This window comes from Erpetoichthys calabaricus, chromosome 14 (assembly GCF_900747795.2).
Source record: "Erpetoichthys calabaricus chromosome 14, fErpCal1.3, whole genome shotgun sequence".
NCBI classification, from domain to species: Eukaryota; Metazoa; Chordata; class Cladistia; order Polypteriformes; family Polypteridae; genus Erpetoichthys; species Erpetoichthys calabaricus.
Window position 1 is genome coordinate 29,372,668 of NC_041407.2, and position 27,196 is coordinate 29,399,863.

A 27,196-nucleotide genomic window follows, 5' to 3' on the forward strand; every position below is an offset into this window, starting at 1 on the left:
TAATCCATCAATGTTTAACAATGTCAATTCACCTAACTTGCATGTCTTTGGACTGTAGGAGGAAGCTGGAGCACTTGGGGGAAACCCACGCAAACTCGAGGAGAACATGAAAACTCCACATAGGGAGCCCCAGGAATGTGAACCCTGGTCTCCGTATTGTGAGACCGCAGTGCTACCATTGCCACTGTGCTGCCTATTTACTAATCTATTGATATTTTATATTCATATAGCCTATGTCAATGTGTGATGTGTAAATAAGTGCCAGTCAGTTTTAAGTCAAACCTCAAATTGAACCAATATGGCAGGCCTGTTTCCATGTGTCCCTGTGATGAGAGGTCTATCTTGCAGATAAATAATCGGGCTCAGATCAGGCATTGTTGTATGCGAGCACGCTTTGCTCCGTTGATGACTGGGGTGCGTGGTTGATCCTGCATTCATGTGCAAAGGAGAGTGAATCATTCAGGTGACTTATTCTCACCTCGGAGGTACAGTAGCAGTGTATCACACCTGGACCCAGTCAGGCATGATAAAAGGGGAGCCTGCAGAGTGGAGAAGGGGACAGAAAGACAGAAAAGAGGCAAAGTGGTTAAAAAGATGTGAATAAGAAGGCAGGATCTGGAGAAGAGAGCTAGCATGAGAGAATGGTGACAGGCAGCTGGGTAGAGTCTTACAGGAGAGGAGCATGTGACCTTTGCTTCAGAGGGGACTGAGTTTCACTCCTGCTGAGCAATTTGGGGAACAGGAGTGACCAACTGCTCCAGGTGGGCTCTCTCGCAAGGCCGAAGAACGGCAGTGGGAGTTGAAAGTGCGAGGCTCGGTGTGGCACCCTGCTGGGAGCTTGTGATGGCAGCAGGTGCCCGAGCCAGTCAAAGGGTTGGTTGTGCCCGTTGATAGGACATCCCTCTGGCTGCAGGATCCTATCTAGGTTAGCGGAAGAGACGTTGGTTTTAAGAAGGATGCACCAGGGCTTGTGAGATTTTATAGGACTGCTTCCTACCTGTGATTTTAATCTAGTTTTTATGGAATTTATTTATTGCTTTTAACCCCATCTGGACACTTTGGTTTTATTGGATTTTTTATTTATTAAAGAGGAATTTGAAGAACTACACTTTTGAACACTGGTAGTAATAAAAGCACTGACACTTCTGCACCATCCCCTTGCTAAACGTGTGTGTCCTCATTTGTTCGGCTCATCTTGGTGACTATTGATGGTTACGGGTTTGAGAGGCTCATGGAAGTGATAAGGGAGCTCGGAGCCATCCCAGACCATCACAATACCCAAAAGGTTTACATTCTCATGAGCATATCTAAGTATTCAAGAGTGGTGGACACTTTCAGCTCCAGTATAACATGTACAGTATATTATAAACAATATTTGTATCATAAAACAAGGCAGTAGTGTTTGGGGCTCACATGAAAGAGTTTTACAGTAGTTTTTGCTTTCTTTTTTCCTTTCAGAGGCTGATAGTGTGTTTGGAGGAATCAATTTACATACACAACATAAAGGATATGAAACTATTGAAAACCCTCCTGAATACTCCATCTAATCCCACAGGTAGGCTACAAAAAACTATAACTGTCAATATACGAATTGGTGTTTATGTTGAACAACAGGAGTTTGTATAAAGCCTGTTGAGCTAAGCTTCTCTAGAAAATGTTCAAAGAGTGACGTTTTGTAGAAATAATAGTGTTCTGTGCTGCAGATAGCTTAGTTTAGTTTTTCAGGGGATGACATCACATGATTACTTATTCTGTGTAAGATCTAATTGGCATTTCAAAGAGTTGTAGATTACACATAATGGCAGGATGTCCTGTGTAAAGTTAAGGTGTATTCCTGTTAGCAGTCCAACAGGTTTGTAAGTCAGTGTGATTTGAAATAAAATATCTAGGTTGATGTCTCCTATTTAGTGGTGTGACGCATAGAAGGGCCCTAAACAGACGGTCCATATCAGTACACAACCAGACTTTGATTTACAACATTTCTATTTTACCAAGTGCTCACACACAGTGGGGAGACAGTTGGTACATGGGTGTATTTTAAAAGCTGTGACATTGTTCATTAATGAAATATTTTTGATTTTGATTTGATACACTTTAATGCTCGAGGGGAGATTGTCTTTTCACATGATCATTGGAAGTCAGAGTGCAGGGCTGGCACTTCTACAGCTCCCTGGAGCAATTTTCAGGTTAAGGACCTTGTACAAAGGGCCAACAGAGTAGGATGCCTTCTGGCAGTAATGGGATTTGAGCTGGCAACCTTCCAGATACCAGTGGAGTTCCTTCGCCAAAGAGCCACTACTACCAATACATCACTTTTGCATTCTGCCAGTTCACAAATTGCTCTTGAGGCTGTGCTGGGAGACACGGCGCGTATGAATGCGCCATCCTGGGGGAGCTGGACTACCTGTGCAACCTGAATTAGCTGCAGGTACCACCTTATGCTACCAGTAGTGACAAGGACACTAACAAAACTCAAAACTAGAGAAGAATCAGTCAGGAAGGATAAGGAGAGAGAAACTGTCTGTGGCCACCACCTGCAAAACCATTCCCTTTTTGGGGCTTGTCTTGCTGTTGCCCCTCCAGTGGACCTGATGTCCCAAATCGGTGAAGTTGATTCACAATCTCTTATGCTTCCTAACTGGACAGATTGATATCCCTGAAGCTTCACTGACCTGGTGTTAGACTGTGATGATTAAGTGTTCACTTCATTTTTTTTCAGCACACACACACACACACACACACACACACACACACACAGTATATATGTGTGTGTGTGTGTGTGTGTGTGTGTGTATGTGTGTGTATATATATATATATATATATATATATATATATATATATATATATATATACAGTGGAACCCCGGGTTACGAGTTTAATCCGTTCCAGAACCGAGGTCGTAACCCGATCTGCTCGTAAACCGAACAAATTTTCCCCCATTTAAAATAATGGAAATGAGATTAATCCGTTCCAGCCCTCCCAAAAAGTCCCCAAAATATCATACATAATGGAAAAAAACATGTTTTTAAATAAGAAACAAACATCAAAATACTGTATTAGTAAATATAGTTAAATAAAAGATAAACCAACTTAAGAAAATGTAATCTTACCTTGGCGGCAGATAACGGAGAGTTGCTGAGGAGGGAGGGAGGGAGGACTGGCTGCATTTTCGGCACCTTCACATCAAAAAAAACTAAAATTGCACTTTCTTAACTGTACGTACGTACATGAATTGTAAAAAAATAAACTTTCTTAACTTTAAACTTAGCCTAACACTTAACATTACGTACGTATGATTTTTTTTTTATGCTAATCATCTGTTTTTGCCTTTTTGGCTGCACTTTCGGCACCTTCACTTATAGCAGTTTCAGTTTTAGTACAAAGATACCTATGCAACGACGTTTGCTTTTGCCTGCTTTTTAAAAGCTTACGGAAGTGAGCCAAGCAGGTGTCATCATAATTTGCTGCAGAACGACTAGTTGCAACTTTTTCTGGATGTTTCTTTTCAATGAAACTTGTAACCTTCTCCCACATTCCCAGCACTTCTTTAATTTCACTTGTCGAAATTTCCTCTGTCTCGACCTCCTCCTCACTACCGTTGATCTCTTGCAGAGCCTCTGTACGTTGCATGTCCTGCAGCTCAAGCAACTCCTGTGTTGAGAGTTCCTCCTCATGTTCCTCGACAAGCTCGTTGATATCACCCTCGTCAACCTGCAGACCCATCGACTTGCCGAGGGACACGATTTCATGCACTGGATCTACGTCGGGCACGTTGGTCTCGGTCTCGGTATCAAGACCAAATCCTTCAAAGTCCCTCGCTGCAACCGCATCAGGCCATAACTTCTTCCATGCAGAATTCAGTGTTCTTCTGGTCACTTCTTTCCACGCCAGGTCAATCATGCGTAGGCATTGCACGATGTTGAAATGTTCTTTCCAGAACTCTCGGAGTGTTAGCTCCGTATTTTCTGTCACATCGAAGCATCGTTTGAACAGATGCTTCGTGTAGAGCTTTTGAAATTGGAAATGACCTGCTGATCCATCGGTTGCAGGATTGAAGTCGTGTTGGGTGGGAGGTAGAGGACTTTTATGAATTGATATTCTTCCCGGATGTTGTCTTGGAGACCGAGCGGGTGGGCTGGAGCATTGTCGAGGACGAGTAACGCTTGCAGAGGCAGTTTGTTTTCTTGAAGATACTTCTTCACCGCAGGTCCAAAGCAGAGATTTACCCAGTCGATGAACTGCCGCGTAACCCATGCCTTTGGATTGGCGCGCCACATCACTTGCAGTTTTTCTTTAAGAATCCTGTGAGTCTTAAAGGCTCGAGGATTCTCTGAATGATAGACTAGCAGTGGCTTCACTTTAAAGTCACCGCTAGCATTTGCACACAATGCAAGGGTGAGGCGGTCCTTCATCGGCTTATGTCCTGGCATCTTCGTCTCCTCTGCTGTGATGTATGTCCTACGGGGCATTTTCTTCCAAAAAAGCCCCGTCTCGTCGCAATTAAAAACTTGCTGGGGGATGTAACATTCTGCCTCGATGAGCTGCGCGAAACGTGTGATGAACTCGCCAGCTGCCTTCTGGTCTGCACTTGCTGCCTCGCCATGTCTTACGACAGAGTGAATGCCTGATCGCTTCTTAAATCTGTCGAACCATCCATGACTAGCCTTGAATTCTGGTTCTACTACATCCGTAGATGTGGATGGTTCTTTCTGCTTCAGGTCATTGTAAATGATGCGAGCTTTCTCGCTTATGACTGTTTCAGTAAGTATATCTCCTGCCAACTCTTTCTCTTTTATCCACAATAACAGCAGGTTTTCCATTTGTTCGTGGATAGCCGACCTTTGCTGTGTAATTACGGTCATGCCTTTTGCTACTTTTACACTCTTTATGGTCTCCTTTTGCTTTAGTATTGTGCATATCGTGGACGTACTGCGGTCGTAAATTTTGGCGAGTTCCATCACACGCACACCTCTCTCATGCTTTTCTATAATTTCCTGCTTCAACTCGACTGACAGCATCCTTTTCTTCTTGCTGCTGTCCTTTCCACTTCTTGCCTTCTTTGAAGACATGGTTAATGCCCAATATGTATGATATGGCTCTGGGTAGAAGGGGTAGAGGTTTCCGGGTAAGAAAGGCGAAGCGGAAACTAGCAGTGACGTTTCGGAGCTCGGCTCGTAAAATGGGCAAGCCTCGTAAACCGGGCAGAAATTTTGTTCGGATCGCGGCTCGTAAACCGAATTACTCGTATACCGAGCTGCTTGTAAACCGGGGTTCCACTGTATGTGTGTGTATGTATATGTATATATATATATATATATATATATATATATATATAAAATATTCACGGCATTCATAGTCTGAATCACAGTCTGATTGTATGGGTGGTTACCTACCAGGTAATGCTTGTGGTTGGTCAGCAAGTCGGCTAACATCCGCCACGGTGCCCTCTTTCAGTTGCGAGAAGCAGATCATAGATTCCCTCTCGGGAATCGGACGTCAGGGCTTGAGGCGAAGCCCCTAACGTTGCGCCACGGCGTGTGGTTCGTTCATTTGACAGTATGTAGATCGGGGTAATTACATTCACAGGAGTGCAGTGAGTGTGTACGCCTGATGAGCCCAGAATTAGGGCGAAACACGTGTCGCGTACTCTTTGCATTATTTGACAGTAAACTTTTTCATCCATTCTATGATCTGCTTCTCGCAACTGAAAGAGGGCACCGTGGCGAATGTTAGCCGACTTGCTGACCAACGACAAGCGTTACCTGGTAGGTAACCACCCATACAATCAAATTGTGATTCAGACTACGAATGCCGTGAATGTAATTACCCCAATCTACATGCTGTCAAATGAATGAACCACACGCCGTGGCGCAACATTAGGGCCTTCGCCTCTAGCGCTGATGTCCGAGGTTCGATTCCCGATCCTAGACATGAAATAACACCCTTTAGTCAAAAGTTTAAACTGTGCTCCATGACAAGACAGAGATGACCGTTCCATCTCACAATTAAAAGAATTAAAACATATCTTCCTCTTCAAAGGAGTACGCGTCAGGAGCAGATAATGTCAGAGAGAGACGGAGAGAGAAAAGCAAACAATCAAAAATCAATATGTGCTGTTCGGGCTTTCAAGTATGTAAAGCACCGTGTGGGTAGCATATCGTATATCATTGAGGAGTTTTATTTAATACGTAATATATGCTCTGGTTGGATAGCTTCTCAGCCATCTGCCAATAGTGTCCCTTGCATGAAATCAACTGGGCAAACCAACTGAGGAAGCATGTACCATAAATTAAAAGACCCATTGTCCGCAGAAATCCGTGAACCAGCAAAAAATCCGTGATATATATGTAGATATGCTTACGTTTAAAATTTGCGATGGAGTGAAGCCGCGAAAGTCGAAGCGCGATATAGCGAGGGATCACTGTGTGTGTGTGTGTGTATGTATATCTATCCATATATATATTAGTGCTGGGCGGTATACCGGTTCGTACCGAAAACCGTTTTTAATTTTTGTTATGATATGGATTTTTCTTATACTGCAACACCGGTTTAAATTGCCTAAACGATGTTCGGAACGTGGCGCAGCAGGAAATTGTTCAAGTGGGGACCTTTTTCACTGCTACACCGATAAATAGGTAGTGGTAGTGTAGGTATTGCGTGATGAAAATGGACAGAGAACATTCACGAAACTGAAGCTGTAGCTGACGATAACGTTGAACATGATGACACAGAAGAACTTTTGCCGAAAAAAAGGAGTCGCGTCCATTGCCTGGAGATACTTTGCTTTTAAAATGTCGGATGTGGACCATTTATGTTCAAATGTGTAAATACTGTTTCTATACTACTGGATAATACTGCAAGCCAAGTTGTACTTGTTTTATTTGTTTTCAATACAGTGTAATGTACCTGGGTACTGTGTAATAGTGTGACGACATGTTGACTTTATTCTCAACATTTTTACTTTATTCTTGCTGTTTATATCAAGATTGAATTTGACATGTTGACTTTATTCTCGTAATTTGTCATTAAAGTAGAACATCGTAAACTTCATTATAAAATGTATATTTAATTTACTAGATTTTCTCAAACCCCGTCATAAGTTATATAGCACATTAAATGCTTTGTGTTGTGTTCCCCGAGCCATGTTAAATCGGTACGTGCTTCTTAAACTGACTTCCTCTTGTACTGAGGAGGCGCCCGCAGCGATCGACGCACAGAATACACTCACTTCATGATATTCCTGCTCTCTGAACATTTAGAATGCTAGGATAAATACTTGATATAATTTTCATGATGAAATGCATGAAAGCATGTATTAATCATGTGGGGGCACGGCGGCGTGAAGGTTGCACTGCTGCCTCGCAGCAAGGGTGTCTCAGGTGTACCCTGCCTTGCATTTGCATGTTTTTCTGGTGGGTTTACTCGGCGTGCTTCAGTTTCCTTTCAAAGTCATGTAGGATGTGGGGTTTTGTTATGCTATATTGACCCTGCTAGTGTATGTTTTGCTCGTATTCACCCTGCGATGTGCTGGCGACTCATTCAAGGATGGGCGCAACCCTGAATGGATGGCATAATAAAACATGTATTATTTTTAAATAGATATTTTTAAAGTTCTGAACACTCTGTGGGCTAAGTTTATAACTAGTTTTAATTTCACAAAGACATTTATCGTGTGGTGATTGGTTATGTGGAGAAAGAATAAGGAAGGATAGGAAGTGGGGTTTTGGCACGTCAGATAGAGACCGCACGCGTGCAATAAAGAAAGCCTGCTCACAAGAACATCCATTGAATTCTGTGTTCGTATCTCCGACCACCAGATCACAAACCCAACATTTACACAATATTTAAGTTAAACCTTTGTGATACCCATTCATACATCCAGTTTTTCGGAGCCTCGTCACACCTGCCATAAAGTTCTCTACACTGAACATACACCTGGGGACCCTTACTGCAAGGGAGCAGCACTACCGCCTCACTACCATGCATGTTTAATACCTGGTTTAATGCATTTCATCATGAAAATATCATCAGGTATTTATCTTAGCATTCTAAATTTTCAGAGAGCAGGAATATCATGAAGTGAATGTATTCTGTGCAGTGATCGCTGTCTCCTCTTAGTGCGGAGGAAGTCAGTTTAAGAAGCGTAGTGATTAACAACTGGGTTGGGGAACACTTAACACAAAGCATTTAATGTGCTGCATTAACTTGTGACGGGGTTTCAAAAATCTAGTAAATTAAACATTGATTTTAGGATGAAGTTTAGTTTACGACATTCTACTTTAATTATAAAATAAACTATGAGAATAAAGTAGAAATGTCGACTTTAATCTCGACATATAGTTTGTTTTTTTCTTCCCTGTGTCCGTATTTTTTTTTTTTTCCTCACCGTGGCCCTAATATGATTCCGTAGGGCTATACCACAAATAGCATTATAAATGCAAGTTACAGTTTTATGCATATAGCTTAGCTTGAAGCAAGGTCCATATTAATGCAGTTTGCGCAAATGATGGTTCAGTTGGTAAAGATGTCATCACCAAGTTGCACTCGTTTTATTTTATTTTAATTTGGTATATATATATATATATATATATATATATATATATAATATATATATAAATTATATATATATATATATAAATTCTCTAAGCCGCCGCCACCAGAGCGGGCAAGACACCCATGAAAGCACGCAGGAAGGAGCCACGGCCACCAACTCTAAGACCATCGGATACGACGAAAACTCGCAGAGCCACGCCCACCAACTTGGGCGCGACGCCTCGGAAAACATGGTGTCATTTCTGTTTGTCTGTGCTACAGTCCACATGCAGCTCTGAGCCACATTGACTTTTCGGTTACGATGCACGACCACGTGCAACATCGCAAACTGTTTTACACGTTACATACAGCATTCGCATCCACGACAAACATGCGTCTTCTTAGATGGTCCTTCAGGAACACGGAAAACGTTTCCCCGCCCACCAACACTCCTTATTCCCCGGCCCGTGTCCATCCTCGCTCTCTAGGCATTCCCCCTGCTTGCTCATGTGCCCGGATGCTACAACTCACTGACCACCCCGTAAGTCGCTTTCATCTGTGTCTAGGAGTCCACATGCACCTCTGAGCGATGTTGACTTTTCATTATTCTTTTCGGTTACGACACCCGACCGCGTCCACCATCGAAAACCATGGGAAAGGAACAACGAGGCCCCGCCCAGAAACTCTACCCCTCCTCCCACGTGATAGAGAACGCACCTCAGAGCACTGCCCGCCAACTCGTACAGCTCATCAAACACATACTCACTCGCTTTGGTCTGTGCTGCGGTCCAAATCCAGCTGTGAGCCATGTTGACTGTTCATTTGCCCTCCATGGCTACCGCTTCAAATGTATTTCATGGAAACAACACTTAAGCCGCTGCCAGAGCAAGCAAGACATTCATGAAAGCACGCAGGAAGGAGCCACGCCCACCAACTCTAAGACCATTGGATACGACGAAAACTCACAAAGCCACGCCCACCAACTCGGACGCAGCAACTCGCATCACAGGGCGTCATTCACGTTCGTCTCTGCTAGACTTCACATGCACCTCTGAGCCATGTTGACTTTTCATTATTCTTTTCGGTTATGACGCATGCACCACCATCGCAAACTGTTTTACATGCCATGGTCTTAGAGTTGGTGGGCGGGTCTCCATGACTTGCTCTTGCGAGCAGGATGTTTTGAGAATGAGGGTGGACGCGGCAGGACCATGTAAGAAGAGGCATGTTTGTCATGGATGTGAATTGCTGAATGCAGCGTCTAAAACAGTTTGCGAGGGGTGTCCCACGGGATCCTTAAAACAATCCTTTAAAACTGAGGTTAAAACACAATGAAGGAAGCATTCTTTAAAAACCAATAAGCCCTGTGCCTCCATTTCATTAGCGTCTCGCCTGCTTCACCGATGCAGGCCCTGCAACAGTTGAGATGCTCTCTCAGCAGCTGACCTTCTCTGTGCCTGACTCCACTATAGGCTGCAACAAAATTATGAAAGTATAGGCGCATTTTGTTTCACACAAGCTATGTGTGTGGGTGGGTTGGTGTTAGTTAGTTAATTAGTTACTCGAAGGATTTCAAGATTTAATATGCACAAGCGGTAACACTGCAAAAGCAGCCCAAACCAGGAAAGACGGCTGGCAAAAAGTGGCCGACAAATTAAACGCGTGTGCATTGTACTTACTGAAAGCAGCGTTACGGATTTTGCAAATGTTCATTTTTTTCCCTCTGCTTCAAAAAACATTTAAAAAGCGGCGTGATTATGCGGCGTATACAACGCCGCGGGTTGGTATGCAGCGTGTAAAACAGTTTGTTTGTCGCGGATAATTTGCCTTTTACTATTACACGAAGACAATTTCCTGTTAATACTTTGTTACATTGATATAGCGGTGTTCTCAGTATTCAAAGCGCTATCCACACAGGGAGGAACTGGGAAGCGAAACCACAATCTTCCACAGTCTCCTTACTGCAAAGCAGCAGCACTACTACAGCGCCACAAGGCAGTTAAAGAATACACCGGGCTCGATTTTGTTTTCACTTATGTTTACAGAGATCGGTTCGTAGATAGCATTGTTGCAATGTTACTTTTCTTGGTGGCTTATTACATTACGGATGTTTCACATGTTCATTTTTTCCCCTGTGCTTAAAAGACATTAACAAAGTGTTTCTCAACTGTGACTCCGGAACATCTCAGTACGCAAGCTATATTAAGCGTCAACAACGAAGACTCTCTACACCTTAATCTACAAGTACTGACACTTATCCCTACCGATGAAGTAACTTTCACCAGCGTGGCCTTCTTCGTCACAGACGATCCCGCTTTCAGTCACGGACAATTATATGTTGCTCTCTCCAGAGGTCTATCTTTTCATTCACTCACAGTGGTATCCACAAACCCACCCCATTTGGACAACTGTGTCGTTCAGGAAGTGTTCACCCATCAATACATAATTATGCGGCATATGCTACGCCGCGGGTTGGCTAGTCAGTAATAATACTATTATTTATTTTATTATTACTATTTGTTTAAATATTATGCAGTTTAATGATGGTACAGTTTAAAAAGTCACTTTAACGTGTCAGTGGAAAGAGATTGTTAACATTAACAGAAAGTGTAGTTGGTTTACAAAAAACTCTATTCCTTTTCTAAGACATGTTCAGTGCAATACAACTTTTGACAAACACTTCTGGATATTTTACTAAGTCTAAATGCCTCTTTGGATGGTTGAAAATATGTTGTCAAAATTATAGTTTAAGTTTTTGCAAAATTTGTTCAATAAAAAGGTTCTATATTTTGACTGCATCTGTCATGCAATGTGATTCCTTCTCTTCATTAGTGCCACCTCTTGAAAACTATCACTTTATGGGGCCATGCAAACCTGTATTGATACTTGTGTGCACATTAAAATGTTTGTTTTTTTTTTGTACAATGCTCTTGACAGTGGAATAGGTTAATTTTAGCCAGTAATTGCAGTGGAAAATGTGGTTAACATTCACTCATGCATGGGGGGAAAAAAATACCGTTGAATTCCGTGAAACCGGGATAATTTAGAAAAATACCGTGATATAGACTTTTGGTCATACCGCCCACCCCTAATATATATAATATATATAATCATCTTCGGCTGCTCCCGTTAGGGGTTGCCACAGCAGATCATTTTCTTCCATATCTTTCTGTCCTCTGCATCTTGTTCTGTTACACCCATCACCTGCATGTCCTCTCTCACCACATCCATAAACCTTCGCTTAGGCCTTCCTGTTTTCCTCTTCCCTGGCAGCTCTATCCTTAGCCTCCTTTCACAATATACTCGGCGTCTGTCCTCTGCACACGTCCACACAATACAATTTCACTTCTCTGGCTTTGTCTCTAAATCATTCAACTTGAGCTGACCCTCTAATGTCCTCATTTCTAATCCTATCCATCCTCGTCACACACAATGCAAATCTTAGCAACTTTAACTCTGCCACCTTCAGCTGTACCTCCTGCTTTTTGGTAAGTGCCACCGTCTCCAACCCATATAACATAGCTGGTCTCACTACCGTCCTGTAGATTTTCGCTTTCACTCTTGCTAGTACCCGTGTGTCACAAATACTCCTGACACTCTTCTCCACCCATTCCACCCTGCCTGCACTCTTTTTCACCTCTCTTCCAAACCCCCATTACTCTGTACTGTTGATCCCAAGTATTTAAACTCATCCACCTTCGCCAACTCTACTCCCTGCATCCTCACCATTCCCCTGACCTCCCTCTCATTCACACACATGTATTCTGTCTTGTTCCTACTGACCTTCATTCCTCTCCTCTCCAGAGCATATCTGCACCTCTCCAGGGCCTGCTGCACGTAAAGGTGATTCATCTGGTCATCATTCAAATATGTGGCATCACAAGCTGAAACAGCCATAGTCGACAGCTGTCACATCATCACGCATTCATGGGTAGTTTTTTATTTCAGAATCAGCTCCACAAAACCTTAACAATGAAACCTTTTTTTGTTTTGTGTTCACCCATGTGCCACCCTGTAACTCCAAACGTTGAGAGCACTTTTCTAGAATTCCATTACAGACCAATAAAATGACAAATTGGGAAAATGCCACTTAATTGTGACCAGTTACAGAATACTGCAATTTGTCACCAGGAGTCTCTGTGACACCAGAATAACAATATGCAGCACTTGGTATGTATGGTTGTAGCAAATTAAAAACAATGACAACAAGGGTTTGCCTGAAAGCAAAATCCACTGCTGTACCATTCTTGGCTGGAGTATGCTGTGCTTTCATCTAAAACAACTTGCAAATAACATTTTATTGATTTGTTGGTAAAACCAAAGTAATTACGAAAGGTCAGAGGTGTTCTAAGGAATAAAAATACCCCTTTTAAGAAGTCTGCTCTCATTTCAGTCACCAGTTTATTCAAGAAGTAGGTTGCAACTTGCATATGAATAAAGTATACCAAATAAAAAGAAGCACTCAGCTTCCATATCTGTACTCAGATCAGCAGATAAGACACAGGAAAGATGGACTGTCAGCATGAGCACACAGCTTGCATATCGGTGCAACTCTGAGTAACTGCTGTATTTTTGCATACACACTGAAAGTAGTCTGAATAAATATGAAATTAACCAAGTAAGTAAAATGCAGTGGTCGGCAGCATTAAAAGTCTCGCTTAAGGATCTCAAATAAACTGCCTCTTATCTCATCATGACAGCACTTCTTCAGAGAGTAACGTCAGAGGCTACTTTTGAAATTCTGTTTTGACAGATAAAATGCAATAGCTCTGTTAACCATTAATATTGACCACTGATATGAATCATCTTAAATTTATTTTTAAGCTAGCTTTAATAAGAAAGCACAAACATTCTTCCATTAAGAGAGTAGAGTAGTGCAGTGGTTAGCACTCCTGAGCCACAGCTTTCAAGGTTTAATTCTCAGCCCGGAGTTGGCACTTTCTCCTTAACCATATGTGACTTCTACATGCGCTCCAGTTTCCTCTCCTTTTGCAAAAATGTGGTGGTTCTAAATTAGACACATTTTCTAAATTGGCCTTGTAAGACTGAATGTGAGTGTGTGCTTGGCTGTGCCCTGTTATTGATTCATTGCTAGATATTTTTTGAAGCATTTATTATTATTGTCATGATAGAAGATCAAGTTCTAGCTCCACTCAACTCCCAGTGATGGGATCTAATGTGTGTGTGGTTTTTTTTTTTTTTTTAAACATGTTTTGCAGAGTAATTAGTTAACTAAAAGTCCTCAATGACAGTGCATTACAGAGAGGATGTGCAAATTTGTTCATGATGGCACAGTTTTGTTTTAATTCTCTCCTATGACCTCCAGGAGGTCCAAAGTGCATCCTATAACTGAGTTTGCCCTTTTAATTAGTTTGTTAATTCGGTGGGCCTCTGTTAAAGTGATACTACCAGTTCAGTACATCACACTGTAGAAAGTGACACTGATCATCACAAAGTTATAGAAGATGTGAAGGATGTCACTTCCCATATTAAATGAACACCGTCTCTTAAGGAAAAAGAACCTGCCCTTTCTTATATAGTTCCTCTGTATTACGAAACCAGTCCAGGCTGTTATTGAGTACTTGTAGCAGTGCACCACCACAATATCCACTCCCTGAATTGAGACTGGATATAGTGGCTCTCTGGTGTGGCAAAAGTCAATAACCAGTTGTTGAGTTGATGACAATACTCTTTGCACCAAGAAGCAAATTTCTTCACCTGACTCCACTTCTCTGTCCCATCTCCTTTATCAACAAACCCAATAAGTGCAGAATCATCTGAGAATTTCCACAAGTGACATGACCTGGGGCTTCATGCATAACGCCATGCATAGAATTCACACTAAAACATGGCGTACAGACAAAAGTGTAAAGTGCATATGCACAAAAAAAATCCAGATGCATAAATCTATGTGTACGCCAACTTCCACGTTCTTCTGCTACATAAATCCCGGTCAGCGTGAAAAGTAACGCATGTGCACGCGCCTGCTGCCACTCCCCAACTTCTCCCAGAATCACGCCTCTTTGAATATGCAAATCAATATAAATCGCCCTTAAGATCAGCATTCTGTGAAAAGACAATGGCAAAAGCACGGAGAAAAATAGAAGAATTTCAGCGAATACCAAGTGGAGGCAAGGAAAAACGTACTATTTGTTGGTTTAAACAACAAAAGGATGTTGATTGAGTGACATAGTGTCGGAGAAACTTGAAAGCTCAAGTTCTCAAAGTCACAGTGCCCCGAAATAAAAAAAGTTGTCAGATATCAAAGTCGCAGTGAAAAGGTGAGTCGTAGCCCACTGTCTGAGTGTCATATGGAAGCTTTTTAGGGTTCAGAGAAAAGAAAAAAAATAGGGACACAGTGGGGAAAAAAGCTTGAAATGTCAACTTTAATCTCGAAATTTCCACTTTATTCACGTAGTTTGTTGTTTTGTCTTGGTAGAGTAATATATTGCTCTTCTTTCCCCTATTGTATTATTAATATATAGCCTTTGTCAGAATGCCTAATCTCACAGACTTACCACTGTTTATAAGGTATTATTGTATATAACTTATCCCCACCTTACCTTCTATACTGTATCTATAACCTCAGGCAATTAGATGTAGTAAAAAGACAAGCAGAAGTTAAGTTACACATAAGATAATGTGTTATTGATAATATTCAGAAATAATAACAATATGCAAAGTACATTTGAATATTGGCAACCATACTGTAGCGCTGCCACATAAAGATAATGTTTTCTGCTGTCGATCGGTTGTTGGGGGGGGGGGGCAGTCTTCCGACAGAGATTGACAGCGGTGAACCAGAGGTGGAACTTCCGGTTTGTTCGAGGAGTAATTTGTGTGGACACTTTTTGTGACTGAAGACAGAGAAGAAAATTAAAATTAGTCAAAACCTTTTATTGATACATACCAGACTAGGGTAAAATGTCAGAGAAACACAGTCCTAGGACACCGCGCTTCATCTGCCTCGAGCGCAGATGTCCTTGTTCTTTTATACCTTTCTAATCTCCTGATCGTTGACCACGTAAGCAAAAAATAGCGTCCTGACTCATTGTACTTTTCCAATTTTGTAAAGTCATTACCCTAAAGGTATATTTTCTTGTCACACACATCATCAAAAGAAAACTTCCAGAAAGTATACATGCTTCTTGTCACGTACGCAAAACACAAACAAGTTTCATCATTCTGTCCTATTTTCTGTACACACATACATTTTGTTCAATTACATCTTTTTATGTTTTCACACTCCTCCCTTTTTGAACAAAATGATGTGGGCAATATAATTCTATCTTGAAATGGTTGATGAAGGGGAAAGGGAAGAGAAAATGGAAGAAGCTATACGAGACATGCGCTCCTCATGTAGCATATATGCCCTTTCCATAGAGGCGGTAAAGTACTTAGATATTATATAGCGAAACAAAGGGATAATACAACAACCAACCAGGAGGAGGAGACAAAATGTCACAACCAAAGAAATGAAAACAGATCTTATCCATTGTCCCCAGGATCCGAAGGAGGATGTAAACCACTGATCCCAAGGATTTGTAATGCCAGAATTAGTGGAAAGTTCTTTAGAGAGAGCAGTGAGGCCTGCCAATGCACGAGTTATTGATCCATCTGGCGCGGTATTATTTGGAATATATGTACAACAAGCATCACCAAACATAGCACAGACACCTCCCTTTTTCGCAAGTAACATGTCCAAGGCTAGACGATTTTGCCAAGTCATCAGAGAAGTACGATCAAGCTGTTCATGTATGCCTTCAATAGCGTCTTTGGTGAAGTTAAGGAAACGTTGTTGGTTATAATAAAGGTAATTAATCCAGTCTACATTCTTATTAATAGTAATTTGGGGTATGATAGATTCAAAACCGGCAGCAACTTGATCCCTAGCTTTAAATCTGTCTGGGACACCCCTAGGGACTCCAATAGCATCTATGTATACTCCAGGGCCATGTAAGGAGATATTAGTAGGCGTATGGAAAAGGGAGCGGGTATGTCGGAAATAAAAAGGAGGTGTGGAATAATATGGGGAGTGAGAGGGAGGTAAGGATAGAAGTCTAAAAGGCATAACTAATTGGATTGGAGCACAGGTACCAGACCAATTAGGGGGAAGGGTGGCAAATAATTTGGACCTACGACACATCCACCAAATATCTGATCTAGGAGTGGTTTGGGAGAGAAGAAAGGAAGACAGAACGGTGTTCAGAGAAAAGTTAACCTGAAAAGTTGAGAACAGAAAGAAAATGGTAATTCTCCTACCCATGTCGTTCCATAAGATTTGAAACATGTATAATTTCCTTCGTGAGTTTGAAACATAGGGGTATCCATGTGACGGGTGGGGGGAAAAAGAATAGATAGATTAGAACACTTTGAACCAGAGAGGGGTTTCTTGGAAGTAGTGAATAAGTACAGAAGGCAGGGCAACCCCACGGGGTCAGAAATGTTAGATAATGGGAAAGGGACTGTAGCTAAATGGGGACGGGCTGCAGCGCACGCATAACAATGAGAGAGAACCCACTGCAACCATCTATTCTGATCCCCATAACCAGTTTCTACTGAAAAAGTGGATGAAAGGGTGGAAATATTCATAATCTTAACAGGAGAAAAATCTGAACCAAAAGTTGGGGAGATGGGTGTGTGTGCCAGAGAATGAGGGGTGTTAGTAACAGGATTGTCAATCTTAATTAGAAATCTCCCTAAAGGGTCTGTTCCAGATACATATGCCCCTAATACATAAATACCTGAGTCATGTAAAGAGGGGTTCTTCAAAGTAATGATCAAGGGGTTACAATGGTTGTCAGCACATTCATGAGAGGCATGTCCTTTTATGATAGAAAACCGATTTTTCAAACCGTATTTTTGGGCCTCAAAAGGTTGATAACCCCAGTCCTCGGTTCCAGTGTTAGCAAAAACCCATTGCCAGTTGTCGCAGTCACTTCCCCTCATACACACGTATTTGTCAGATCCGGTCCACTGGGCTTGTCGACCAGTCCCACAGTTGATAATAGAGCAGAAATCAAACTGCACTGATGTGGTAATTCCTAACGGGAAAGTCAAGGTGACCAGGGCAGTAGACAAGGGAAAAGAAAAGCATAGTAGCACAGCAATCAAGGGTGCCATCTCTTGCAATGTGAGGCGTGAATCCAGGCAGGCAGTCCTTCAACTTTCACGGCGTGTGGTGTGGATAGAAGAATTTGGAATGGTCCTCTCCACCTAGGCTGATGCCAGTGTTTCCTTCGAGTATCTCGAACCAGGATCCAGGTGCCCAAAGGAATTGGTAAATCCTTGGAAAGGGGGCTGGTCCTCCAGGCTTGATTAACCTGCTGGTGGATTTCCTTCAACGAGGTTCGCAAACCTGCAAGACTAGAGAGAAGATCATTGTCCACAGTATGCAAATTCACATTACAACCATGCCAACGGGCATGGGACGTCCGGTCAGAATCTCAAACGGCGATAGTCCCAGTTGTCGGTGTGTCCGTCCCCTTAGTCCCATTAAAGCTAAGGGTAGTGCATCCGGCCATGATAAATTAGTTTGTTCACAAATTTTTTGCGAGTTTAGCTTTTTAAAGTGCCATTGCATCGCTCTACGATGCCTCCGCTTTGGGGATGATATTCACAATAGCCAGGTGGTTAATTCATTTATCTTGGAATAATCTCTTTAATTAGTGCTTTAGCTACTGTTTTGGCATCGCTGTGTTTTGAAGGGAAAGCCTCTATTCATCGGGAGAACACATCGACAATCACAAGACAATATCGGTACCCTTTAGACGGGGTTAGTTCAATGAAATCCATTTGGAGGTGTTCAAACGGACCCATTGGATTAGGGGTAACGGCGGGGACTTACCTGGGTACCTTTTCCCACATTAAACTTTTGACATATTGCACAGCATCTGCAAAATTGCTCTGCATATGTAGAGAAACCTACAGCTTCCAATGTTTTTCAACATCTCGAACCATGGCATCTCTTCCTGCGTGATCGAGGCCATGGGCGATTTTTGCCATTCCTGGGAAAGAGGCTTTTGGGGAGAAAAGGTTTGTTAGTGTGTTTATGAGTCCAGACTCCATCAGAGAGGGACCCTTCTTTGGACCATTTTCTCCTTTCGATATCCGTGGCTGCACTCTGTAAAGAAATAATTTGATTATCAGGGTCCTGGTCATTTCTCTGTTGGAATAAAGAAATTGGTGTGTTATTATATGCAGCCTCTTTAGCAAAGTGGTCAGCTAATTCATTTTCTTTGCTAACAGGATCCTGTGTGAGCTATCATTTAACAATCGCTAGCTTCGATGGTTTGGTTATGGCTTCTAAAAGGGATTCGATCAATTTTCTGATGTTGGATGGGTTTGCCAGTACTGGTCTTAAATCCCCTTAGTTTCCATAGTGCTCCATGATCATGGCAGACTCCAAAAGCATACCTGGAATCTGTATAAATTGTTACGATCTTCCCTTCGGACAGCTGACATGCTCGAGTGAGTGCTATGAGTTCAGCTGCTTGTGCACTTAGCTTGATGAAATTCGATTTGCTTCCAGCAGGCGGTCCCCTTGGACCACTGCGTAACTGGTTGAGGGTGCTCCATTTTTCAATTGTAACATTTGACAAAGTACAGAGTACATTCTGATACTCATAGGGATCCCTTTAATACACTCTATAACACACAAAATCACCCAAACCATTTTCAACACACTTCACCCCAGTATTATTCTATATTTACACTATATTTGGAAACAATGCAGCAAAGGAAACAGAAACAAATGGACTCTGAAGAAAAGCAAGTTCCACTCTTCAGGACAAACAAACATAAAACAGCCTCTCATGATGTTAGCTGGTGTTAACACAATCCTGCTCAGCTAAACGGCGCCGGTTTCCAGATCAAGGAGGCTCCGTTGGCGAACTGAGTCAGCGACAACAAGGAAAAAACTTCCGTGGCGATCCAATCCTGCGACAACAAGGACAAATCCAACTATCGAGAAACCACACGGTACGATACCACAGCAAGACCGCATTCCCAGAAAAAGGCTACAGTCACAGAGAATATTAACTCAATGCACAACTTTAAATACACACGTCACAAGAAAAAAGAAAAGGACAGAAGAAATTTCATGAGAACTACATCCGTGCTTGCTAATACAGCTTCTGTTGTTGCAGCCACAGCACGAAGACACGGAGGAAGTGCTGCGGCCACTGGATCCAGTTTTTTAGAAAAAATAAGTCACCGGTCTTTGTTTTATCTCCATGTTGTTGCGTCAGTACTGCATTCATAAATCCCTGCTTTTCGTCCACAAACAAAGTGAATGGACGAGAATGATCAGGCAAACCTAGCACGGGCGCAGATAAAAGAGTAGCTTTGAGGTCACAGAGAGCCTTCTCAGCCAGTTGTTGTAACGGCTGTGCTCTTTCAGTAAAATTTAGAACCCACTGTCTGCAGTAGCTGTAATGCGATCGCTAGAGAGAGCTCTTGTTCCATACGTAATGTCATGACCTAGATATGTTACAGTTGTTTTGATTAGCTGCAGCTTAACCTTAGAAACTTTATGGCCATTTTTCCTCCAGAAACAGCAACAATTTCTGAGTATCAATTGTACAATTTTCTTCCATAGCGCTACATATCATTTCCATCTACATACTGTTTCAATGTACTACTTCCGGCCAGACGCCTTCTAAATTTTGGGCAAGAGCTTAACCATAAACACAAAGGGCTTCTCTGTATCCCTGAGGCATGACGGTCCATGTCTAACGGCGGTACCGCGTTTGACGAGATCGGGATGTACGGCGGAGATGCCAGCCTCTGTTTCGGGAGACAAAGGATATTGGGCACGGTGCGGGCGGAAGGAGGATTTCGGGTGGATCACCAGAGGCTCACAGTGGGCTATCCTTTGAAACACTACTTTAGTTATTAAATGGTCAGGAGTATCAAAAATACCTGGAGTAACTTGTAACCAGTCTGTTCTTTTAAGGCATTTTTCCACCCATGGTCCTATTTCCCCCCATTTAACAGTGTGTGATTTGGCTAAGGAAAATATGAGGCACTATGCTGCCAAGATAATATTTATGCTGTGAGCATGTAAGATGAACAGAAGCAGCTGCCTTTGTGGATGAAATAAAAACACAGTAGATGTGAAGGGTTTCGGGGCAAGTACCAGAAGTAAGGAAAGATTCTAGCCAGATGGTGTCTACTTCTATAGGGAAGTATTGGGCAGTACAGTGTAAAATGTCAGGGGCCTGTAAATTGGGAAAGAGACAAAGGGAAAAAGAGTGTAGGGCTTTGAGGAGAATGGTGTGTGGGGAAATATCTAAAGTCCATGCTGCAAAAGAGGGTTTGGGGTAAGGGGTAATTTGACACAACAACTTTGGGGTTGAACAAGGTATGTCCGCCAGGACGTGACTGGACTTGAAGAGGTTTTGATACTTGAAGAAGGTGAGGTTGTCCAGAAGCAGTAAGCACAGTAACAGTTTCGTTCGAGGTAGGGACCTTTGCCAGCGAGCGAGTGGCACCAGTGTCGATTAAGAAAACAGTCTCAGTGCCATCAACGAACAATGTCAGTAAAGGATCAGTCTCTGAATTATGGGTGAGCAAAGGTAGTTGAAAAGAGTGGCTGGAGGTCCCAGCGTTTTCCTATGGCCAGTATTGTTAGTCAGGGGTGTCAGAGAAAACAGGTGGAATAAGGGGAGGTGGGGGCTGTTGCTGTCTGTGAGGGCACTCCCGACGAAAATGTCCAGTTTCACCACAAGCGTGGCAAGAGTAGGAATTAACATTGGGATTAAAGGGAGAGGGAATAAAAGGATTCTTAGTGTGGTCAACAGGAGGAGCTCTAAAACCACCTCGTCCTCTTCCTCGTCCTCGTCCCCTTCCTCTAAAGCCATATCCTCGACCTTGGTCAGGAGCATTCCTGGTATAATAGTTCATCTGTGCTGCCAATAATTTGGCATGAGAGTCCGATTCGGCATGTTCAGCATGTCGTTTGACTTCATCAAACGTGGCACTTTCCCACTCAATACAGGAAGTGCGGACCTTGTTTTGTATATCAAGGCGCAAACCGGAAACAAAAGGTGGAACTGCAGCTCGGGTGCGGTCATCAGCATTTCCCAAGCCCGAGTGATTAGCCATAAGGTCTTGAATCCTATGTGCCCATTCATCAACCGTCTCGTCTTTCTTTTGTTTTGCAGCAGAAATAAGGGACCAGTCCGTTCCTTTTTTATATTTTTCTGCAATATTTTGTCTCAACGCCTCCCATTGTGGGTTAAAATCGCCTTCTCCACCTATCCCCTGTCCTCGAGTTAAAGCTGGGTTCCATACCCATGGAACGTCATTGCGGACACCCCTGCTAACAGTGGCCCATGTGGTCCCAAGCTTTCGACAAAGTACCTGGGTCCATTCAGCAGCATTAGGCTTATACATGCTATCTAACTGATCAAGTTGTTCAACAAATTTTAGTCCTCCTACTTCCTTTGGATCTGGAAGTGCATTCACGACATCTTTTAGTTCTTGGATGTCCCAATTCCGATTTATCATAACTGTTGTGGGATTTTGGGGTCCAGCTGGATGGGCAGGGTTATAATGGGGATTGGGAACTTCTATTAAAGGGCAAGTAAGTGAAGGTGAAGGATCAGAAGAGAAAAAAGTTGGAGCTGGTTTGTGAGTGGAGGTTTGACTTCGAGTGCATTTGGAGACGGGGGTTTGTCTAGTACAGGGTGGGTCATCACGATGGGTTGAGGGGTCATAGTGATCTGTGCCTGGGGAATCATCAGGGGAAACTTCTGCTAGTTGTAGTGCAGGGGGGGGCAGTCGGAATAGGGGATAGAGGAGGGGATAATAGAGGTGCCTGAGGTTGGTTCTGAGGAGGGGAAAAAAATAATAGGATAAATCTAAACCTGTCTTCTTTTCTATAAATTTTCTAGGAGACCCATTTTTACGGGGCGTCTGTTGATCCTCCGAAAATAATTCTTCCAGCATTAATGATTTTGATCCCCCTGTGCGGCGATTAACAGGCTTACTGTTATAAGTTCCCATTATGTTCCCTTGCCCTCCCGGGTTCTGTATTTAATTTTCCAACTATATACTGATTCGCCTAATCCCTTGTACGTATGAATCAGCGAGGCATTAAGTGTGCCACTCACTAAACCTAACTGTTCCCTTCTTAGTTTCAAGGGGAGACACCTAACTATCGGTCCAACTCCAGTTCCCAGGAGAACACGGTATTGTTGCTTATTCCGTATGTAGATTTATTTATTCCTTCCTAACAGCAATCCTGCAATCTGTGCTCTTTTCGGTTTATATTTCCATACCACCCCGTTACTCGTCCCGTTAGCCTGTCCGCTCACATCCCCGGATTCCAGCTCAGGTGACTTCGTGTCCGATTCGGTTCAGCAGAATACTACATCAATACGTCCAGCCGAGTCTAGGATATGGGTGAGGCCAGTATCCTTTCGTCAGACCTTTCGTATGCGTCAAACTGCTTGGGTCAAGTCTCCATCACCTTAAGCAACCCGTTGAGATATGAGTATGACTAGACGGTCAACAGGAAACTCGCCCTCCCGTTATTTAGAAAATAAAAAATATTCGGAAATCCCCCGGTGCTTACCCCAGTCTGGAAGTGTGCAAGCTCTGTCTGGAAATCCGTTCAGTCACTGTGGATGTAGCAAAGAGGAGACCAGGGACTCCTCACGCAAGAACTGTTTCAGGACAGGGCAGTCCTAACTTTTGCCGGAGCTGCATGCTCTGCTGCCGGAGTACTCAAATTGACGGCAGTCCGCTGGTAAGACGGATCACTGAAATGGTCTCGCTGGAGGAGTCGACCGGCCGTCTCTTGCCCCACGTCCGGGCGCCAAAAACTGTGGACACTTTTTGTGACTGAAGACAGAGAAGAAAATTAAAATTAGTCAAAACCTTTTATTGATACATACCAGACTAGGGTAAAATGTCAGAGAAACACAGTCCTAGGACACCGCGCTTCATCTGCCTCGAGCGCAGATGTCCTTGTTCTTTTATACCTTTCTAATCTCCTGATCGTTGACCACGTAAGCAAAAAATAGCGTCCTGACTCATTGTACTTTTCCAATTTTGTAAAGTCATTACCCTAAAGGTATATTTTCTTGTCACACACATCATCAAAAGAAAACTTCCAGAAAGTATACATGCTTCTTGTCACGTACGCAAAACACAAACAAGTTTCATCATTCTGTCCTATTTTCTGTACACACATACATTTTGTTCAATTACATCTTTTTATGTTTTCACATTTGCATAAAACGCGCCGTTTTAAAGAGAGAAGGGAGGAGAGAGAAGAAAGGAAAAGAAAAGCATTGGATAACAGTAAAGGCAGATCAGCTTCTGCTCTGGCCATGGGAAAAGCCTAGGAGCTCCTATCAGTCTTGTCAGAAGGTGGATGGTCTTCTCTTTAGTACCTGGGAATCGATCGTTCTGCTATTACCTACAGACTCGGGTGAGCTATCAAAACGGACTTACTTTACTTTAATCATGGCGCAAGTCTGACTGTATGTCTTTTATGACGAAGTGGAGATTGGATATATAGTCTGCTATTTTCAGGACTATCTCTGGAACCGGAATGGGGGGAATGAATACTGTTGATGTGTACATACATGTATATATGTGTGGCGCTGCAAATTAAGGGTTACTTAGGTTCGGGCGGGGCGATCCATGTGTAAGGGATTGTTTTTCTATTTGTTGTTTGTTTGATGGACTGCAAGGATAAATATGGACTATGGTGTGCAGTGACCTATAAATGCATTGATATTAATGGATTGTTTTTATTAGTATAAAGGCTATACGGGTAATTTATTAAGGTGTGATATTGGCCTATCCTTTTATCATCTGCCTTTAGCTAGGTCAGAATAGTGGTAGCAATAATCTCAGGCTAGTGCTCGAGACGAAGTGTTACAATACAACCTGATTAAATGGTGATGTGTAGTTTCAGGTGGCACACAGACTCGTACTTACTTAAATGTCTCTAGTTAAGGCATCATTGATGCTCAGCTTTCAGCCACATGTCTGTTCAAAATGGCTGCTAAACTGTGCTATTCATTGTGTTGTCTTCATCATCACAGGTTAGCAAGAGAGATGCCTCTTTCAGATGTTGGTTAGTAAGAGAGAGATACTTCTACATCATCACAGGTTAGCAAGAGAGAGAGATTGTGAGGTTAAACACGTACATTTATAGATGTTCTATCCAACCCCTAGAGCCAATAGGACATTCCAAACAGCCATACCTCAGACCAATGAGGGAATAGAACATCTTAACACCTGCCCCCAAACCATATGTTAAAGTACACCTTAGCCTACTTGCGGGGGTAGAATGACTTTAGCAAAGAAACACTCGCCAAACTGGTTTAAGACGCATCCCCCAAATCCTGTCGTAAAATTCAAACAAATCCTTTCCTTGGGGGGGGGGGGTAAACACTAAATTACATTGCTTTGCCAAAATTATAAATAAGGACATACAAAACTTCAAGTGTTATGCAAAATCTTGCATCACAACATTTGTTTTGTCATTAAAGTAGAACATCATAAACTTCATCTTAAAATCGTTTAATTTACTAGCTTCTCAAATCCCATCGTAACTAAAGTAGTGCATTAAATGCTTTGTTTTGTATGTGTTCTTCTGTGCTGTATGTGTGTGAATCACTACGTGCTTCTTAAACAGGCTTTCTCTTCCTCTTGACAGGACACAGAATCCATTACCTTTGTGATATTACAGCTCTCTGAATAATTTAAATACCAAGATGTATACTTGATATCGTTTTCATGATGATAAGAATTTAAGCATGTTATTAAACATGGGGACACGGTGGCGCAGTGATAGTGACGAGCTGGCGCCCTGTCCAGGGATTGTTCCAGCCTCACACGAGATGCTTGTTGTGCTGTGCGCGACCTTCGATGAAGTAATTTATTGCAGCAGTACAGTCTCTCTCAAATAACCCCAATTCTTGTCCTTCCTCTTCTTTCTCCAAGTACCCAATCGCCACACAGATGTCAAGCCATCTGTAAGCTTAGAATGCTGATTCTTCAAAACGTTTAAGGAACATTGAAATATCTTCGTAGTACATGTTTAGTTATTCTGTCCATCTATCCTTCCAGTGTCACGCCAGCCTCAGCAAGAATACAGCACTAGGCAGGAACAATCTCTGAACGGGGCGCCAGCTCGTTGCTAGCACTGCGACACCGTGTCCTCACATGTTTAATTATTAACAATGTAGATTATTTAAATAATGTTAACATTTTATCTGTATAATGTAATAAACATATTTTGCTGCATTTCATCTTAAAAATTATATCGTCACCATACTGTATGTAAATATGTGCTTTATAAAGTGGCTCAGGTTGTGCAATATAACTATCGCAAGTTTACAGTGAGGTGATTGTACTTATAAGTACAAACAGTTTTACAAGGAGAACTTGATGGACTATTTGAGTGCATTTATAGTTCTTGGGATGAAACTGTTTCTGAACCGTGAGGTCCGTACAGGAAAGGCTCTGAAGTGTTTGTCGTATGAGAGCAGTTCAATAGAATGTGCGCGTGGCTGAGGCAGTGTGTGCTTGTTGCTGTATCCCAATAATTCTCTTTCCGATTAGCTGCTGTAGAGCTGTGATTCCACACTCGGATACAGTGATATAAATATTCTGAGTGGTACAGTCAGAGTAACAACGCTAAAGCAGCTATGGTATTTGGAATAGTTGGCCATTCCGTGGACCATTATATTGTTACGGGTTAATTGCAATCAGATGCCTTAAACCAATACACAATATACGGTTAATTTCAGTGTATATGATAAAGTCGTGTCAGGGATGTGGATCTAAAAAAGAAAGGGAAACCACACTGGAACAAAAGCACTGCTTTGACACTGGGTGCCGCCAGTTTGCAAAACTGAGCAGAGAACTTGCATACGACAGGGACTGAGTTGGCGTGAAAATGTGCGTTGCTTTACGCCAAGTGTAGTTTTTATACATCGGGATATGAGCATGGAAATGGGTGTATGTAACATTTTTGTGCTTACGCACCGTTTATACATGAGGCCCCTGGTGTGTTATGTGTAGTCGAAGGTGTGAAGAGAAAAGGAGACAGGACTGTTTCTTGTGGTGCTCCAGTGTTTCTCACATCCATATCAGACCCACAGACAGTCTCCCACACTGCAGTCTGCGCGACAGTCAGTCCATTATCCAGGACATAATAGGCTCATCCACCTGTATATCTCCGAATTTACCCCTAAGTTGAATGGTATTGAATGTGCTGGTAAAAAAAAAAAAAAACATAACGTAATTCTCACAGTGGTGCAAGCTTTGTCCAGATGAGAATAAACCTTATCGTTGCTGATAAACTGCAGTAGTTTAGCACTGTTTCTTCTCTGATAGGCAAATTGCAGTGGTTCCAAGTTGTCTTTCACAAGAAGACTAGAATAGTCCAGGACCAGCCTCTCCAAGGTCTTCTTGATGTGGAACATAAGGGCCTCTGGTCTGTAGTCATTTGGTGAAGAGGCACCTGCCTTCCTAGGAACAGGAATTGCTTTCCACACAGGAGATAATCTATGAAGCCTTAGTGACAGACTGAACGCATAGGAGAGGTTGGCACAAAGTTGGGCTTATGGGAATACTCCACCCAGAATCATTGTTTTATCTATTGCTCACCCCTTGTTGTTTGTAGTAATGGCTG

General features: G+C 42.5%; 1 protein-coding gene across 4 annotated transcripts in view; it reads left to right on the forward strand.

Moving 5' to 3' along the window:
- wipi1 (WD repeat domain, phosphoinositide interacting 1) overlaps positions 1–27,196 on the forward strand; it is an 87,175-nt gene that overhangs the window by 22,226 nt on the left and 37,753 nt on the right. For all 4 annotated transcript variants that reach the window (XM_028819140.2, XM_028819141.2, XM_028819142.2 and 1 more), the window contains one exon: positions 1,459–1,555. In XM_028819140.2, the coding sequence (XP_028674973.1) occupies positions 1,459–1,555 (97 nt within the window). The remainder of the gene's footprint in view (positions 1–1,458; positions 1,556–27,196) is intronic.